The sequence below is a fragment of the Callorhinus ursinus genome, unplaced genomic scaffold, assembly GCF_003265705.2.
Source record: "Callorhinus ursinus isolate GAN/ISIS: 27379988/994484 unplaced genomic scaffold, GSC_fseal_2.0 scaffold2, whole genome shotgun sequence".
Lineage (NCBI taxonomy): Eukaryota > Metazoa > Chordata > Mammalia > Carnivora > Otariidae > Callorhinus > Callorhinus ursinus.
The window spans coordinates 53,393,879-53,414,337 of NW_027397064.1; the positions used below are offsets into that span (position 1 = coordinate 53,393,879).

The window sequence follows — 20,459 nt, forward strand, 5'->3', positions numbered from 1 at the left end:
AAAGAAAGAAAGAAAGAAAGAAAGAAAGAAAGAAAGAAAGAAAGAAAAGAAAGGAATGTGTACATTCTTACACCTTTATTTGGAAAAGTTCTCTCCAAGGTCACTAGGCCACCAGTAGGTTTACCAAGTTATAAGCTTATTATTGTACAGAACAAGGCCCCTATTTTCCCTTCTTTTAGATATATCAAATGACCAGTCAATAATCTCTAAATTCACATTTTTAGCTTTTATGTTCTTGGATTCAACCCCGAATATATTTGTTCTAAAACATGTTAATACATAGGTTAATACATATAGGTTCAGTACTTCCTGAAATGGTCTTCAAATCCTGACTCTCTCTCCCACACAGACGCAAAAAAACACAATTTCGAGTAGATCCTTCTAGTTGACATGAACATTTAATGTATAAGAAAGATGCTTTCCTCAGATCTCATGTTAGAATTTTGCTTTCTTACCCCAGCAGAAGCACAAAAATTTAGCAAATTCTGAAAGATACCTGTCCCAAGAGGGGCAACATGTAGAACTAAGAAACACAATCTGGTAGTAGGGAAGTACAAGATGAGGATATAAAAGATAGAGAAAAGACAAAAAATCAGGAGCGACAGCAGTCTGAAGAGTACAGAAATATTTCTAGTCTTGCACAGCAAATATATGCAAATTATCATGCTATATTAAAATACCAAAGAGGACTTAACAACTGGATGCCTTCATGAGGATCTGTCATTGGAGAAGAAAAACAATACCCACGTCTCCCTCACTAGCACTAGTATAGGTTGTCTACCTCCATCTTCACGTAATGACCTCACAACAATACAATGGCATCCCCAAAGCCCTTCACATGCCTTCACATTTCAGATTCACAAGCCTCATCAAGTAGACGGTATTACCACTGCCTTACTAATGATAAACTCTGAGCTCAAAGAGATTAAATTACTAATAAACAGAACAGTGCCTTCACCCGTCAGACACATGTAATATTACAAAACAAAGAAATTTAAAAAGTAAACAGGAAGTTGCCATGGCCATACAGTTGGCCAGCAGGGCCTGGTTCTTGGAATAGGCTGAAATAGGCCCAGGTCTACCTTCCCAGGCTGAGATTAAGCGATTCCAGGCAAATCAGTACAAGCATCACGCACAGAAATATACAGAAATGGTGTTTTGGTGAGTATCTGTTGTTTTAAAGTCCCACATCGGGTGCACTTAACAATAAAGATATTACATTATTTCCCAAACTACCTAATTTATAATTTTGCTTCTATTGTAATTTTTTTGTTTATTTCTATAATATTGAGTTATATTCTTGAAAACCACACACACACACACACACACACACACACACACACACACAGAAAAAAGGAGAGGCAGTTATGTAACCTAGAGTGTTTCATAAATTTTGAAGTGCTAGATTACTACTGTATCATTTACTTTAAGGATCCCCTTCACATAATCTCCCCAAATTTCTCTTTATTCTCCATTCCAATTAATTCTGTAACTTTATAGATAAGTCAAATGCTCAATTCAATCTTGATACATTTAATCTTCTGGTGTTTATACAGGTCTTTTAATAAGAAAAGATTGAATACAAAGTGCCCCTTCTCAAGAAAACCTCGCTCTGGACTGCTGCTACCTAACAAAGAGGACAAGACCTTCAGTTAACTTGCCACTATGGAAGATACCAGCCACATGTGATGTTTTAAATTTAAATTATTTGAAATTAAATAAAACTTACAATTCAGTTCCACAGTCACATTTCACCAGCTCCACAGCCCCATGTGGCTTGTGGCTACCATAATAGGGCAGATAAAGAACAGTTCCATTGCTGTAGAAGGATCTATTGAAAGCAATGAGTTAATCTTCATTTGGATATTTTGCTCCACTCATTCCTTTATTCTATGCCCATTCATTGAATCAATAACGAATAAAGTGGTTAAAAATGCTTTTTGTCTATTGAACAAAAAGCTATGTTGACTGTATATTAAATTATACTTTCTTGAATATAAATGTGATTTATAGTTTCAGTGAATGAAGAGGGAGTCCTTTACTTATTCCAGGAGCTCCAAGGTTTGGCTCTGCACTGTCATGCTGTCCCAGGAGGGTAGAAAGCTCACTTACAGAAAGGTATTCCACTCCTAAAGGGCTGAGGACTGCTCTAAAATCCTAGTGGTAGCTTTGTGCAGTGGCAGTGTCGTAGCCAATGAGGTTTATCTGAGGCGCCATTATTGCTAATTAAAATCCTAGTGGCACAACCTTAAGAAGGTGGCAAAAGGAAGGTTAGGAAAACTTGCTAACTGGAATAGATCGAAGATACTCCTCAGTTGGCAAATTACGTTTCTCCATTAAATAAAAAATGTGTTTGTTTGTTTGTTTCAGGATAAGTAGTATAAGAACAACAACAACAACTCACCTGCAGGTAGAAAGAGGAGCAAACTGAACACCCTTCTCTTTGCATTCCCTTGTTATTCGTTCTTTTACATTTCTACAGAGATCCACAACCCTAGAAAACATCATTGAACACAATATGAAGTTTTCAAATAAATTACAAAAATTTGAATAAATGCTAGTTAATCTGGCATCCTTCCATTCATAACTTCAAAGGAGTAAAGTTCTTTCTTTTTTGCCATAGGAAAGATAGAAGTCAGAAGACCATACTCAAGCCTGCTGAAGGTGGTTTCTTATATTGAGGCAAATCCAATTTCAAAATAAATTTAATTATAAGATTTTAAAAGCTTTAAAGAAAGCTGTATCGAACATGTTAATGAAAATTCAATTCTGGGTTTATAGGAATACCAATCTGTGTCCATGTCTAAGACATTTCCCTTAATATAATCAATAATCGTGATGTTATACCCAATGTCCAGGAGCCTATTGTCAAGCACTGAGCTAAAATATAGTTCAACAAAGACTTACTGGACATGAACTATGTGTAAAGCTATGCCAGACTGATACTAAAAGTCAATGAAAACAGACAGGTAAGAAACAGTTCTTAAATGGAAGAGGGAATTGATAATATTTAACAATATTAATCATTTTTTCTATATTTTAAATAAACTTTTTACTTGAAATAGTTTTAGATACAGAAAAGTCACAAAAACAGTACAAAGAGTTCCTCTTTCCCCAGTTTCCTCTATTGTTAACATATTATATTAACCATGACAGATTTGTCAAAACTGACTTGAGGACATCACTATTAACTAAAACACACACTATATTCATATTTCATCAAATTTCATTTTGACTACAAAATACTGTTGTTTTAAAATACAAAGGTATCTGATTTCTTTTGTTGTTTAGTTTTTGATATAATTTTTAAGGTCCTATTTTGGAGTGAAGGAGGTCTAATGGTGACAAATTCATATTTTGGGAACATGCTCAGGAAAAAATTCTGAAATAGAGAAAAGATGTCAATCAATGCTTCTAGGGTGGAGATCTAGAGACAAAAGGTTTGACCGATAAAAGATTAATCTATTTTTTAATGTGAGCTGTAATATTTTGTTATTACTACATATTCTATTTCTTTTGGAAAATAAAACTCCTAGGGGACCTATAAGCCATCTTATTCTCCAATAAACATTCTGGCTACATACTGACACTGACTCTGTGTTTTAAACCTTGGTCTGTTTAGAATCAGGAGAACGGAAAAGGTAACAAAGAAACTTAAAAGGCTGGGCCATCTCTAGCCTAAAGACTGATTTGACTGTGTGAGAACCAATTTGATAAAAACAGTCATTTACATGGATTATGCTTTATAAAACACATTAAAGTTACTTATATTTCCAATAAGAACAAAGAATATACATTAAAACATAAATATGGAATTTCAGTATTTTATTAGCTATTATATTAGCATGTTAAATTTTCTTTTTTTAATATAGGATCTGCAAGTTTTATAAATTCTGATTTTACAAAACAGTGTTTTGTAAAATTAAATTCTGCTTAATTCTATGAGAGCTGGAGGCCAACATGATTTATCAAGGTTATCTATACCTCATTTATGGAATGATAAGGATGTATGTTTTTAAAATACCTCTTGTAAAAGTAGATTGTTGGAATTTATTGTATCTTTATTTTGAAAATCCAACTTATAAAACAAATACTTTAAATATAAATAAAACCTTTAAGAGCTTTAAGAGCTATAGGGGTTAATGAGGATTATAAATTTATAAACAAGTTCTTTATCATGACTCTAGAAAACAATGTGTTACATAACAATAATAATCATAATCTACAGTAATAATGAGTAGGAGATGGGACAAAGAACATGTCTGAATGGTTAAAACCCTTAATCAGATACTTTCTAGAAATGATTTGCACAGAGGGAGTTCTGAAAGCATACTCTCATAGAGCTTGTACAAAGTTCAGTCCATTTGGACTGAACATTCTATGGGAGAGAAAATTAACTGCGTATACTTTTAAATTCTTACCTGACCTATTAGCAAATTTAACCCTGTTGAACATTTCCTGCTTGAAAAAAATTTCCCTGGGCTTCTCTCATATCACTGGTTTTCCTCCAAATCCTCTAGATATTATTCTCTTTTGCTAGCTCGTTTGTATGCTCATCCCTTAAATTTTAGGATTCCTTGGAATTCTTTCTCAGGCTCTCTTTTTTTTTTTTCCTTCATCTATACTATCTATAAGGGTTTGTATCTACTCCCTTGGTTTTCACAAGTCTGGTGCTAGTGTCTCCAAAATCTTTAAATCTCCAACTCAGACCTTTTAGACAGCTATTTTTATAGGCTACATTCTTAACCATTCCAGAGTTCACTCATAGGACTCTATGCAGAATATTTATTGAGCACTTAACAGGTACAGTCATTTTGCTAGGGCCACTGAGAAACACACAAAAACTAGTAGACCAATAATCCCTTAAGAGACTTACACATGAAAAGGCCTAGCAACCTAATAATGTGTGAGAGTTGAAGACTCTGATCCCTTGGGTTTCTGCTAAACATTGTCTCTACCTAGCTTAATGTTTGAAAGAAAAAGCAAGTTGCTAAATGGGTAATGAGTAAATTTTATGTCAGGAATGTAGCTGCTTTTCATTAACTTTATTTATGAAAACTTCAGCTGACAATGTTGTTTTAAGTGAAAACAAACCAAATATATAACCCCGTATAAAACAGATACTGTCAGTGAGTCAAATATATAAAAATACACAAGAAAAGGATTTAAAAAGTGAAAACATAGGGGGTGCCTGGGTGGCTCAGTCATTAAGCGTCTGCCTTTGGCTCAGGTCAGGGTTCCAGGGTCCTGGGATCAAGCTCTACATCAGGCTCTCTGCTCAGCGGGAAGCCTGCTTCTCCCTCTCCCACTCCCCCTGCGTTCCCTCTCTCGCTGTGTCTCTGTCAAATAAATAAATAAAAATCTTAAAAAAAAAAAAAGTGAAAAGATAGTATGTGATTAGCTTCGACAGCTGCAAGAATAAAAAGACAAATGACAATCATCAAATAATAGTAACTGATGAGGAAATTCATGCTAAAGAAGTTAACACTATGCTAACCTACTTTGCCAAGCAAGGAAAAGTATAAAAGACTAAAATGGTCTTTGAGACAACTATGAACAGCTACCAAATGATATTTGCTGTTCAAAAGTTCAGATGTCAATAAGTTGATTTTTTTATTTTTAAGATTTATGCCCTTGTTAAAGTATAGCACCAACAATTGTGAATAACAGATTGGTACTATATATTTGATTAGTTTTACAATGCATGGAATATGAACATCCATGCACCAAAAGTTATACCCATAGTAGATAAAGCAGAAAAGTATAAAGTTTTCTGCGGGAGGGGAGAAAAGAGGTTAGGGTAGAACAAAAATGTTAAGATATGTAATATCTAGGAGGTGGATTCATGGGGATTTGTCATACCTTATTTACTTTATTGTAGATTTAAAATAATTTGTATATTTTATAAAGAAAAAGTAAAATGTAAGGCATACTAAAAAATGTACTGTCTTAAGAATTTTTATTACTAAGTGAGTTAACTCAAAAGTCCATTTTTTAAAAAATATTGTATTTATTTATTTGACAGAGAGAGAGAGAGTGAGAGCAGGAACATAACCAGGGGGAGTGGGAGAGGGAGAAGCAGGCTTCCTGCTGAGCAGGGAGCCCGATGCGGGGCTCCATCCCAGGACCCTGGGATCATGACCTGAGCTGAAGGCAGATGCTTAACGACTGAGCCACCCAGGCGCCCCTCAAAAGAACATTTTTAATAAAACCACTTCACATTGCTCATCAGTTTTTATTATCAATTCCCTAACCAATATCTGTATGTATATGTGTTTAATGCAAAAATAGAGGTTGTACATAATATCTTAAGCTGGATTTCTTTTAGAAATCACTGAAATACAAGTTAAAATCTACTTAATAATATCCATACAAATATCAATCATATGTTACAAAAGAAGGTTAACACTGGTTTTATAATTTTGGGGGACTTTTTAGAGAACATTCAAGCATATTAAGCACTTAAAAATTTAAACCATAGAAGCCAGTAAAACTATATAGTGACACTTCAGTGCTCAATAAGATTCTCTAAAATGTAGACTTCAGTAATATTTTCTCCTTCTATGGGACATAGACAAATCTGTCTCAAACCAAAAACAAACAAACAAAAAAGGCTTGCAAATATGACATTCTAATGAAGATATTAAGTTTTTAAAAGATTTATCTATTTTACAGAGAGTGAGAGAGAGCGAGTAGAGGGGAGGGGCAGCGGGAGAGGGGAAGAGAGAATATCAAGGAGACTCCCTGTTGAGCTAAGAGCCCAATGGGGGGACCCAAGCTCATGACCGGATGCTTAACTGACTGGACCACCCTGGCGCCCCAAAGATATTAATTTTATAAAAGTGTTTCTTTATAAAAATTTAAAAATTTGCATATTCATGTACAAAGTTACATTATTTCAGCAACTCCTATAGCATATTTGAATATCAGGCTTTTTATTATATTTTACCTGTCCCAAGGAGCTGAAGTCTCGAAAGACTCTCCTAATACATAGTATTCCAAACCCAAGTCCTGTTAAAACACATATACAAAAATCAAGCAATTACAACAGGTGCAGAAGAATTAATAATATTGTAATATTGCTAGTATTTCATATAATTTTTAGTATTACATGTTTCTAATGTAACCTCCGCTGCTCTTCACTCCCCACTCCATAAAAGCACCAGAACGTGGCCCTGAGAATGAGCTACAACCTTCAGGAGGACAGGAACTTTGTCTGTCTTGTTGTCCGCTGTACCTTTGGCACCAGGTAGTGTGCCTGACACATGGTAGGAATTTAAATATTTCTTCAAGGAATGGAGTCTCTAAGAACCATCTATGTACATGTACAGGATATTAGAACAGATTTTTTAGTAGCCTGAACGGCAAATTAAACAACAAGAAAAAGAGGTCGTCAGGATGGAAGGACGAGGACAACAGAGAAGTGGGGGGAGGGGGTCTAAAAGAAGAAAATACCTCTTTCCTGAAATCAACTTTTCTTTAAAAACAAATTAGAGCCCTTCTTCGTAGTAACTAAATAAAATAGGGTATCTGGAAGCACCTCTGCTAGGAAAATATATTTTATAACACACAAGATATAATTCTTATTTGGTAAGTAATTTATAATAAAAATTTCTTTAACCAGAATACAATTCTGCTTTAATATCAAAACTGGAAAGAACAATTCATAAGCCACCACAGAAGTGCAAAGATAGGAAAGAAAATTTTATAAGTAGAAAAATCTACACATGTTAAGTTTTCACTTCTAGCAAAATGAATTACTTCAACTCTACCACTGATTGACAGGAAAAATCCCCAAATTACTGATCTAAAATGTGTGGCTTTTCTCTTCTGTATTCATTTATGAAATTAACAGGTTAAAATTTAAGAAAATAATTTTATTCACTCAAAGTAAGAAAAAGTAAGGTCAGCAACATAAACTGACAAGGGAAATACGAGATAACTTACTCGAATGTATGCAATGACATAGGTCAGCAAATAACCTCTCTGTCCATTATCTTCTCCAGCTGCCAACCCACTGTAAAGAACAAAGTGTCAATATATAGCATATATATTTATTAAAAATATATAAAACTAACCAAACTAATATGACGCCCCAAGATAAATGCTTAATGGATTAACAAATATTACACTGCATCTCATTTTTATTTTAATCTAATTTATCATAAACGTGTCAAAGAGCTGTCAAAAGAATAAGCTTGGATAACAAAAACCTAAAAATACTTTTCATATTTCAGTTTGGTCATTAATTTCAAACTTTCATCCATCAAACTAATAAAACTGACTCATATGAACTCAACTACTTCTACCCAAACTGACAAAAGAACAGAGAAATGAGAAACAAACTTAAATAAACTTTAATAAACTTCACAAGCATAACAAGATAGTTAAAATACTCTTATTCATATATTCTTATCCATATATTCATGTGTCATTATAGTCTTATTCACATATAAAGATGTATGACTGACTACATCTTCCAAATACCAAGAAGTTTTTTGAATACTCATGCACACTGTATATGAAGTATTAGAATGTTTACTTTATGAAACTTATAACTTAAATGAGACAAAACGTACTTACACAGAAACACTGAAGTGTATGAAGCAACAACATATAGACAATTACAAGAAAACAGGTAAGGTTTTATTACCATGAACTATCCATTTCAATTTGAAAGTAGTTTTATCCACAGAAATTGTATTTGGTGATCTAGTTAGAACTAATCCCATATAACATGTAATTCAGTCCAAGTACTCTGCTTTGTGAAAGTCATTCTTATTTTAAAAGACTATGAATGATAATTGATTTCTACTACCTTCAGTAAAGAGCTTTTAATTTTCCTTGTTTCCATAATCAGATAGAAATTAAATTTTAACTATTCTTAGTCAATTAAAGAAAACTTCCACAAACTCCCAAAGTACCCATGAAAAAAATCCCTCACTAAAACTAGATAGAAAGAAAAGTCATATTTTCATGTGACTTTCTTGGGTCATAATGGATGATTAACTTCTCTGTCTCTCTGTTCAATCCCGTAATTACACCTCCTTGGTCTCAGGATGCTGAGCCCTTAACCACGGTGTTGCCCAAGACTCAGGTCTTGAGCCTCTGTTATTTGAGCCTCCTCTGGAAGAATCAATTTTCTTATTGCTTCGATTAACACCTGATAGTTAAGTTCTTCCTTCCCCTGAAGTTTTGCTTGGATTTAACAGTAAGAAAATAATTTAGCATGGATATACCCTTGTGCTATATAAATAATGAAAGGCAATTTTAGGCTAGGATGTAAAGGCCAAATCAAATTTCCCTTAGAATTATAGCTGCATATAAACAAATTAGTATCACCCAGAGAAGTGGTAAACACTTGATAGGAGCAGCTCTAGTCTAGAATCACTTGGGGGTGGGGTACAATAAAATGAAATGGGGGGGGTTGTTTGTATTACTAACTGTTAATTAGCAAAGAAGATAGAACTTAAGTCAAGCAGCTGACAGTGAAAAGTAAGAAGAAATAATATAATTCTGGGTTGGATATATATGGGTTTGAGGTTAGGGGTAGGAAGTCAAATAAAGTTCCAAACAAGAAGGAAATAAGTCATAAAGTTGCTGTGGTAAATGCGTGGAGGGAAATATCTGAATCTATACCTTGGGTAGATATGAAACAGAGTCAGACACTGAGTCCAAGAAAGAAAGAAAACACTACTGAGGTAGGAAATAGGAACAATTCATCTTGGGCCTAGTGGCAGAAAGGACAGACGGTGAAGACTAGCAAAGGGTGCAAAAGACCTGCACTGGGAATCCTTGAGAAGGCACATTCTAAGCGGGTATTTGGTGAGAAGTAACAGGTATGGACATTTAGTAGGCCTATCTCTCTTATATCAGGATGAGAAAAAGTCTTACTTTGCAATCCCATGTCAAGACATTTTTCTTTAGATCCTGTTCTAACATCTGGTGGGGGTGGGGAGATCTGCTCCACTTTGGAATTTGGTGTGACAAACCACACAGAAACATGCATTTTCTTATCCAAAACAGGATGAAATTGATATCCATTCTAAATTCATAAACCCCAAAGGAGAAGACAAGTCATTCTGGGCTTGCTTTTCTGAATCATAGGTTTCCCTGCAAATTTAGCTTTCTGTAACTTCGATCTCTCTCTCTCTCTCTTTTCTTTAGTTTTCAGAACTCTATCTTCTAGACAGGATTACTACGATATATAAATAACAGTAGGGGTAGAAATTAAATGCTTCTAACTTGCCATTTTCGCAGCAGCCACTCCAAAAAAGTATACTAAGATTCAAACTGCTTTATGGTAAAGTAGCAATATCCATCTCCTACTTCCTGCTCCCCTCTGCAAATTTCAAACATCAATTAACAAGGTTCTTAAATGTAAACCTGTTTCATGAGAAAGGACTGGGAAGACTAATGAAAGAGGAATAAGAGACAATCTTTTTATATAAAAGAGCCATCTGGTGAACCTAATCACTCTCATGTTGAATTACATTAAACAACTTAAGCACACACTTTAAAAATAACAATAACACATTACCTTAAGTTCTATGGTAAATGTCAATACATCTGTCATGATTGCTGACAGGGAATGTTTGTTCTGTTTAGCTCTTAGAGAAGTTAAAGTATATTACTAGCAAACATAGATAAACAACCAAAGTATGATTATTCAACATTTGCCTATTATGTTCTCTTGGATCATAAATGTTCAAAGGTATTAAACAGTGTTAGGGTGGGGGTGGAAGGCAAGGAGGAAAAATGGCTAGGGTAACACATAAAAATGTTCTAAACTGTTGGGAGTCCTTCATTAAAAACAATCAATTCAAAGCTAATGAGGTGGTAGGAACAGAAGATAAAACAAAAGAACAGAAAATGAAAGGACAGATGAATAATGCCCTAAATCAAAATAAAATACATGAGCTAAACTAACTCATGAAACTTTAGCAGAAAGAAATTTAGTGCTGCTTTTTAGTTATGCATAAGAAATCACTCATTGGGGAGCAAGGGTTGGCCAAGTGGCATCTTAAGTAAGAAAAATATCCCTGCATCTTTCAGTGATTAGAACAAAGAACTAGTGCCTAGAGAGAAACATGGAGAAAACCAGGACTTCTGCTAGAAACCACATGAAGATATTTCCAAGTACCAAATCAAATCAAATCAAAACCAAAACAGCCCTAAGTCATCTGCCTAATGACAGCCTGGGCTGTGAATACAGAAGATTTCTACATCCAAATGAAGGAAACCAGGATGAAAGTACATTAAGAAATTAATTATAACATAACTTAATAAGTAGCAATAGTAATAGCCAAAAAAATGAGACCCCAATCAGAGTGTGAATTTTAATGCTGTGCCCTTGCTTTAAATAGGTATCTCACTTACTATAACCTATTTTAATGGGTGAATTTGATTTTTTGTTTGGTATAAACAAATCACTGGAATTAACTCAATAGTTCTGGGGCTCCAGTATCAGCAACTAAAAAGACCTGGATTCATCTTAAGGAAGTTCATTTTCAACTTTTAAGTTGTAAATAACTGGAATTACATGGGAAAAACAAGACAAATTACATGACAAGAGAGTTCTTGACAGTTGGCAGCTCAACTTAAAACTGACAAAATGGCTCTGATAAATACCTAAAGATTAAAATACAGTTTTAAGGGTGGCACAGCAGTTAGGCATAAATGAAACAGAATAAAAATTGTTAGGGAAAAATATTCAGTTTCCTTAATTCTTTCAACAAATGTTCAATCAAGCATCTCGTATATACCAGGGATCAGCAGTAATGTCCAAGAAAAGACAGGTCATGCCTTATAAAAATTATGTCTTACCTCACATAAAAAGGCATTTTGCCATCATCCTACCCCCCTCAATCCAACAAAAAATGTAGCACATTACTCACTACTAATGATTTTGCTGGCTACTCTGAATTGTAATTACACTTAAAGATATTACAAAGTGGAATTTCTAGAAGTAGGAGGAGGACCAGGGGACTGAGGTGAAACTAAGCAAATTTACCTTATTTATATAAAATGATTCAAATATTATAGCATGCATTTCCCTACAAGTGCTCCTGAATGATTCTGAAATCCCAATTAAATATTTAAATATATAAAAAACAATTTTTTAAAGTTCCAGCCTCTAATATTTAAGGTTAGAACAGAAATAAAAAAGAGTTAATTTAGATATAAAATATTTTAATTTAAATCACCTTGTTTCTAATACCATGGATTTTAAGAAAAAAGTTTAAAAATCAAATTATATATAAGCTCCACATAACTTAGAAACTAAAAAACAGGTACATATACATTTCAAAAATAAATTCAGAGATTAACCTGAAATCCAAGCCTTTTGGTTATTAACTGAATTTTTATAGCACAATTACTCTTAACTAATTTAGTTAAAAAATCAGTAATTCCCAAAAAAGGTACTGTGAAAGAGAAAAAGTGAAAGATAATGAATTTCATCTTTTGTTAAAGAAATTAAATTCCACTTGCCAATTTCAGAATAAGGTAAGAATAAAATTGAGAGGCTAATTTGCTATACTCAAAAACAGTACAAAAGTAAACTAAAAATTAAGCCCACGATTAGATCTTTTTCAAAGAATTCTACATTTTAACACTAAGTTTGGAAAATCCTAAAAATAAAGGGCTGAATATCGTATGTGAGAAAAATACATAAAGTGGGACTTCTAAAACACAAGGTTACAAATTAAGTGCCCATTTGTTCTCATAAATAGCAAAAAAGGGAAATTAAATATTTACAAAGAACTCAGATTAAGCATAATGTATATTTTAAGCTCTGAAATTTAAAAAAAAAGGAAACTGGTATCCAGAAACTTTAGTTTAAGTACTTAGAAAGGAAAGGAAAAAATGTAGTCCTGATAAATGGCATTTTCACTATAGTTCTCATTGATCAGTCTCATAATCCATCACGTAGACAGAAAGAAACCACCCAATCATTATTCAGTTGGTTATAGATGTGAAATGTTTTCTGTTTCTTTATACCAGCACAAAACAGTAAGTGACAAGGGGTGGAGTATAGATAATTTATCAAATTCTTTTGTTTAAAAAATTTCCTTTTAAAAACATACTAATAACATGTTTTATACAAATACACAATTACCACTAAATAGTAAGAGGACTATGAATTTTTCATATTTTACTCTAGTACAACAAAAGCAAATATTATAAAATTAGCATTAATGGAATAATACAAAATATTTTATATATGATCACAAATTTTGGAAGTAAACCAACACAACATTTTAAGTTGACTATCATATATTGCTACAAATTTAATACTTTAAAGGGTATTAACAACTGCTTGCAGATACCAGAATTTTAGATTAACATTCTCTTGGCATTATGAACTAAAGCCATACCCAAATTTTGCAGCGATGTCATACACTTGTTTTTCATGTTGAAGAACCTTCTCACGGTCCCCCTCAAACAGTAATGTAGCGACAGTTAGCTGATTTGGATCAAATCCTTTAAACTACAAAAAAAAAAAAAATTCATTACAGATAAGTCTTACCCTATAAAACAGGAAATCAAAATACATTTTGCTCATATTTCCTTCTGATCTGGGCTCAAACATACCAACTCCTTAAAATTGAGCTTTGGAATTTTACATGTGAATCAAAAAGAATGTTTAATGCACCTCTTCAGGTTGTTACAAATAACAAAACTACAGAAAAATACTTAATTTCAAAGTATGTCATGGTGTCAATTGTAATGACAAATTGGTAAATAATACAACAAAGAACTTGTAAGAATTGTAACTGCAATAAAGAAGAAAATAAAAATACCAAATGATAGAATATAATGAACTAGCAAAATGTACGATGAGAAGGTAAAAAAATAACTGCATCCTTACATACCAACAATAACTTATTAAAGAACATTTTCAAAGGAGATCTTACATATATAATTAAAATATCTAAGAATAACCATAAAAGGAAATATGTAACCTCATTAGGAAAACGTGTCTAAAAATAGATTATAAAGACATGTTCTAGAATGCCTCAACTAAGTATATAAATCTGTCAATTCTTGCTCAAATTAATATACAGGTTCATTCCAATTCTGACAAAAAACTTAGGGGTGCCTGGGTGGCTCAGTCATTAGGCATCTGCCTTCGGCTCAGGTCATGATCCCAGGGTCCTGGGATCGAGCCCACATCGGGCTCCCTGCTCCGCGGGAAGCCTGCTTCTCCCTCTCCCACTCCCCCTGCTTGTGTTCCCTCTTCCGCTGTGTCTCTCTCTGTCAAATAAATAAATAAAATCTTAAAAAAAAAAAAAAAGAAAAGAAAACTTAATGGACTTCCTAAGATGGTGAAGAGTTTCTAAAATTTTTCTAGGTTGATAAACAGGTAGGTTATGATGGATAACAAGGAAAATTCTAAGAAACAAGAACTAGAACTATAGCAATTAAATCCATTTAATTTTCTAAGAACAAAAACTCATTTAAAAAAATGTGATACCTTTTTAAAATTCAATTTATTTAAACTAGGAAAAGTAAAAACAGTTCACGCTCTCCTTCCACCCCTCAACCCCTAAAAACAAAAAAAGGTCACCTTCTTCTCCCACCCCTCACCCCGTCTCTGGCAGTTACCAGTCTGTTCTCTGTATCTATAAGCTAGTTTTTTTGATGTTTTTTTTATATTTTTTTTCTAGATTGCACATATAAGAGAGATCATACAGTGTTTTATACATTAAAATGGAGTCTACATCTTGAGTCAGTATTTAAGAAGATGTCTCAGACATGGCAAGTCAATGTTAAGAGAAGCAGGGATTAGTTAGCTAATGGTGCTGCCACAACTGGTTAGCAATTGGGGGAGTGGAAGGTGAAGATTAATTTAGAGCTTTATCTCACATCATAAAATTGAAATAAATTCAAATAGTAATAAAGATAAAAATTTTTAAATTCCCATTTAACAAAAAAAAAGCGAGAGAGAAGAAATGGTTCCAGCTTAGAAATGATTAATCACAGGAAAAGATACAAAATTTTGAAACCTTTGCACCAAAAAGAAAAACTCTTATTAAAAAGGGAGTCACCTGACTCAAAAAATTATTCACAACATTTATCACAAAGGCATCTAATAATCCCATTATTCAAAGGGTACATGCAAAGTACCAAGGAAAAACACCACAAAGTTGCCACCCCAGGCAAAATAACCATACTCAACTAATGCACACAAAACCTGTATCTAGGAAATACAGGGAAATGATGGGTCTCACTGGCATTTCAATGAGAAACATTACCTAAAATAAAGTACTACTTTCCCCCCTAGATTCAGTACATTTGAAACATAACAGAACACATTTGTTGTGTTTTTGTTCCATAGCAAGGATGGAACAAAGAAACAGCACCTGTAGGTCCCTAGGGATAGTGCAAGATGGCATAACCCTTTAAGAAAGGAATTCAGCAAAGATTTTTAAAAAATCCATACTTTTATTTCACTATAGATATCTAATACAAAAAAAACCCAAACAAACAACTATAAAAAACCTTACATGCATGAAACTTTTTAATGTAATGTTATTTTTAGGAACTTCAAATCTGGAAAAAAATTAAAATTTCTGAAATTAAATGCATAACTAATTTACCCGATAAAATATTTATTCCAACATGAAAAATAATAATTAAGACATGTACACAGCACCATGAAAAAACATCCTTGATAATACGTACGCGTGAGGGGGGAGAAGGCAGAAAACAAAATTAATATCATAAGCATTAAAAATTTTAGCATTTTATAAAAATTCTTACCTTTGTAATATAAAACTTCTTTAAGCCATCCAAAAATGATGTGAAAATAGAGGAAACCTGAGGTTTAAGAGCATGACCTAAGAAGAAAAAAGTTCATAATTTAAATTAATAGCAAACTCTGTTTTTCAAAAGATTAAGCTAGTTTAATTTAGTATCCTAAAAAAGTGAAAGTTTCATTTCTCCAATTTTTTAAATCTTCCTACGTTGTATATATAGCATATTGATATTAAGAGCTACATCTTTTATTTTCTTTCAAAAGTCACAACTTTTTGTTTACAAAACTTCTCTTGTTTCTTTTTTAACTCAAATTACTATATGTAATTAATACTACATATAGTTTAGGTTATCTTTCAATAATTTATACATAGTAAAATCACTTCATTAATTTTTATTTCATTAAGAACACCCCATGGTGGCTGAGTTTACTTTTATTTTTTTTAATTATGCAGAAACCATTCAGAACTATAACCAAATATGCAGTCAATGCCAAGTTTGAGGTTGTTTCTTAATTAATTCTTAATTCTTCCAGAATTCTTGGCATAAGACTAGTAACTGCTTCCTTAATCACACCCAGAGAGTTAAAATTGCCAAAACAACATAAACGGTATCTCAGAGTCTGTTAAATTAACATCTTTGCCTGCGGATTGAGCTTAATTGAGTGAAAGTCTTTTATTGTTTTCTCATTGTTTTCAGAGTAACAACTTCTTAACTCCCACGACTGTTAGATTAAGAGTCATACATCTGCCCTTAGTGCTATAAGCCCAACTCAGAAAAATGGGCATACCATTTATATAGAATTTTTATAAAGAATTTTAAAGTCTCTAGTAAATCTGAAATTATCTCTAAATAAAAATTTTATTTTTTAAAAATAGTTTTAAGATTTTGGGATGTTGTTTTGTGTTGTTTTGTGCTTGTGTTCTCTCTCTCTGTTTTTTTAAAGCATGGATCCCTTCTTTAGAATAGGTGCAAACAGCAAACGAGTTTCTTCGGTGGGGAGGGGGGAGATGACTTGTAGTCCTTTCTTTTTTTTTTATTCATCTTTTTTTAAGTTCGAATCTGAATCTGTAATACTTATTACATTTTTACTGACTATAATAGGAAACTGACATGAAAGACCAACTAACATAGCCTTAACCAGAGGTTAAGAGTTAGATATCAATGCTATAACTGAACAAAACAAAAGCAACAAAAGTGACAGGCAGATTAGATACAGATCAACCCAGCAATCTTTTCAAGTTCCTGGATCACATGTTTGGGAAATTTTTTTTCTTTTATTGTACCCTGTCAAAAATGCTTCTCCAGCATAATCAGTGCCTTAAAAAAATTCCATTTCTAGACAGTATAAAGTTAGAAGTAATATACCATCAAAATACTCACTCTTGTCCCAAATGGAATTTATCCTACTTTAATAATTGGAAATAAATAAACATAAATGTGTGAGTGTGTTAGTCATATTCTTGCAAGAAACTAAAATTATCTGTTCCTCATACAAGCCTTCTGATCCACACATCTTTACATATTGTATGAGGAGACTCCAAATGTCACTACACTGATGTGAAATAATCCTTAAGGGTCTATGTTCATCTTAACACATGGAAATTTATTTGCACGATTTCCATTAACACTAGTGGGACTTAGTCACATATATCCCAAATACTGAGTTGACATGATAGCTTTGAAGAATAACTATCCTAAAAGCGATACTCACTTTAAGTGCGTCAAGCATTTAGCAGGAGGTGAATACCTAAGAGGATATTATTTTTTTTATTTTTAAATTAATGTTGCCTTTCAAAATAATTACATTCTAAATGTACTCTGGCTACTGTGTTTTGTATTTTTTGGTAAATAAAGGAACTAAGTTTTCAAATTTACTAGTTGAACAGTCTTATTAGTAAATTTGGTGCTGTTACATGTCAACTTAAACATTTTTAATTATTTAATAAATATCTACATTTCAAAGAATTGATCTCAAATGGTGGGAAAAGTCTTGGGCCTTGGAGTCAGACAGATTGGGGTTCAACCCCGGCTCTACCACATACGACCTGTGGGCTTTGGCTGAAATGTCTAGCCTTTGAGTCATTTGTAAACCGGGAGTACCACTTTCAGAAACAGTTGTGAGGAGTATTTGATAAACTGTGCTTCTGATAGTGTGCTTGACACTCTACTATGTGCTATTCAAGATTTGTTCACCCTCTTTTGCTTGAGTAGATGATTAAGCCAATCAACAGCACTGCCTATCATAGGACAGGTGCAGGAGATATAAAAATGAATAAGAAATATCCCCTAAATTTGACAAACTTTAGTTTTTCAGAGGAAATCTACAGATCATTTCAATATACTCAATGATATATATCATTTCAATATACTTAAAACATCATTTCAAGGATGCCTGGCTGGCTCAGTCGGTTAAGCGTCTGCCTTCGGCTCAGGTCATAATCCCAGGGTTCTGGGATCGAGCCCCACCATCAGGCTCCCTGCTCAGCAAGGAGCCTGCTTCTCCCTCTCCCTGCTGCTCCCCCTGCTTGTGTTCTCTCTCTCTGTCAAATAAATAAATAAAATATAAAAAAAACCCTGTATCCATTTCAATATAATGAATTAAAAGTTGTGTCAGAGGCAGGAGTGAAATTTAAAATATTAACATCTAATAATAAGGCTTGTGCTTTGTTAACAACCAATATGGTACAAACACTGCCAATCAGCCATACGGCTAGTAAAATGTCCTAGACATTCCTTGCTGTGCTAAGCGTTATTCTTTAGTTGCTTGATCATGGAGCCATGGCAGGATATATAGATGGAAAGGCTTCAACAGGTAGTGAGAAATCAAAAAGGTTATAGATAGCCAATAAGCAGAATCAGATTTGTCTTTTCAAAAAAATCACTTTAATGGCCATGTAAAGGGTGGCCATGAAAAGGGTGGAAAGAATAGATACAGCCCAGACTAGAGACGGTAGAACCTGCCTTAGAGCATGTTCCTAGATATAGCAATGAGAACGTGGAACAGGAACAACAGATGGCCTGAAGGACCTTTTCTTTAAACCTTCATTTTAAATTGTTAAAATCACAATTATAAATAAAATCTAGTCAGATCATAGTTAATTTTACATACATGTCTGTGTCTAACATAATTCACTATAATGACAGCATATACAAATGGATAACACAACATTACTAATCAGATACATGGCTCTCTTAAGGCCTAGAACTCTAAATGCAGGCCAAAACACACAGAAGGCTTTACTACTTACCTTAAGCATGACCCTCCTTTAAGAAGCCTTTCCTGACTCCCCATGTCAACATGCAGCAAAATCCAGCAGGCTCAACCACTCCTTCATTTGCACCCCAGGGTACCCAGTGTACTCTTATTTCACAACACCTGCAACAATCCTGCACTCATTCTTTTATGTAATTGTCTGTCCTCATTAAACTGAGAGCTTCCTGCAGGACAGGAACTATGACATTCATCTTCCTACCTCTTCATTCAGTACTATTCCTGGCAGGTAACAGCTGTTTCACAAATTTTGTGGCTTCATGAGTTTTTAAAATGACCGCTCCTTACTTACCAAACTGAAACTGTTGGTTGTCCATGAGGCGGATAGATGCAGGAGCACATCTCTGTTTTAAAAAGAAAAAAATGTGATACAAATTTAATACTGTAAAGAAGCTAGACAGGTAGAATAGAAATGTCAACTTTCTGTATTTGAGATCAATAGTTTAGCTCCTAGGAATATATGCAGTAAAAAAATCTTAACTTTTTATATAATTTTAAGATGACAAAACACCAGTGATTTCTACTAAATATTTGGAGGAGAGATCCACATACATAATACATACACATATATGTTGCCAAATCTTTAATTTGTCTGCAACTAGATCTTCTTAATGCCTAGCAAAGATCTATGGAAATACCTAGAAGAAATATTGGGCCTTGAAGTGGATTATTTTAGAACAAAGCAGAAATTTCAAAGACTAAAATCAATGCCTAGAACATTATACATTTGTGAATTATAATGTGTCCTCAGGTCCTTATATCACCTTTTAAAACAAAGAAGATGATGGTGGATATACACTTTTAAGATGAAGAAGATGATGGTGGAATTTTTCTGAGTAAAAGCACTTTTTAAAAAAATTATCTGTGATGTCTTCATACATAACTCTAGGAACTGTTCTTTTTATCCTTTCTCATAATCCATTTTAAATAGAAAATTCCAGACACTATCAATGTCCAGAATTCTAAAGTCTTTCAAGGTTACTTGTATGAAAATAGCAACAAAATTATGAAGGATAACATAATGTATCTAAAACTGTGCCAGTGTTAAATTTAATCTAGGCACCACACTAAAAGCTGCAAGGAAAGAAAAATGAGAACAGACAGCCATATAAATTTTGTGATGCTGAAATACTACAATACAAACTCTAGCAAGGTTTAAGTTAGCTACGATTTTTCCATAATATTAAGGCAAGTTGGACTCTAAATACAATTTCATTTTCTATGTAAATTTTTAACATAAACTTCTACCAAGAGGTTGCTTTCAGATGACAAAATTTTCAGTCATAAACTTTTTAAACATTTATCTTCTGAGTAATAACATCAATAAAATTTGTATCAACACATTTAGATTTATGCAGATCATTCAAAAGAAGACTTAAATGTGCATTATAACATTTTTGCTATTCACTTTTAATTAAACAAA

At 33.3% G+C, this 20,459-nt stretch overlaps 1 protein-coding gene and 1 pseudogene across 3 annotated transcripts in view; one reads left to right on the top strand and one right to left on the bottom strand.

Annotated features, from left to right (window-relative positions):
* The window catches only part of AGPS (alkylglycerone phosphate synthase), a 185,714-nt gene that overhangs the window by 32,111 nt on the left and 133,144 nt on the right, over window positions 1-20,459 (bottom strand). For all 3 annotated transcript variants that reach the window (XM_073882004.1, XM_025849602.2, XM_073881999.1), the window contains 6 exons: window positions 19,329-19,380; window positions 15,769-15,845; window positions 13,380-13,492; window positions 7,948-8,017; window positions 6,950-7,011; window positions 2,405-2,494 (listed from right to left, as the gene is read on the bottom strand). In XM_073882004.1, coding sequence (XP_073738105.1) covers window positions 2,405-2,494; window positions 6,950-7,011; window positions 7,948-8,017; window positions 13,380-13,492; window positions 15,769-15,845; window positions 19,329-19,380 — 464 coding nt within the window. The remainder of the gene's footprint in view (window positions 1-2,404; window positions 2,495-6,949; window positions 7,012-7,947; window positions 8,018-13,379; window positions 13,493-15,768; window positions 15,846-19,328; window positions 19,381-20,459) is intronic.
* On the top strand, window positions 2,166-2,237 carry LOC112808184 (U4 spliceosomal RNA; annotated as a pseudogene).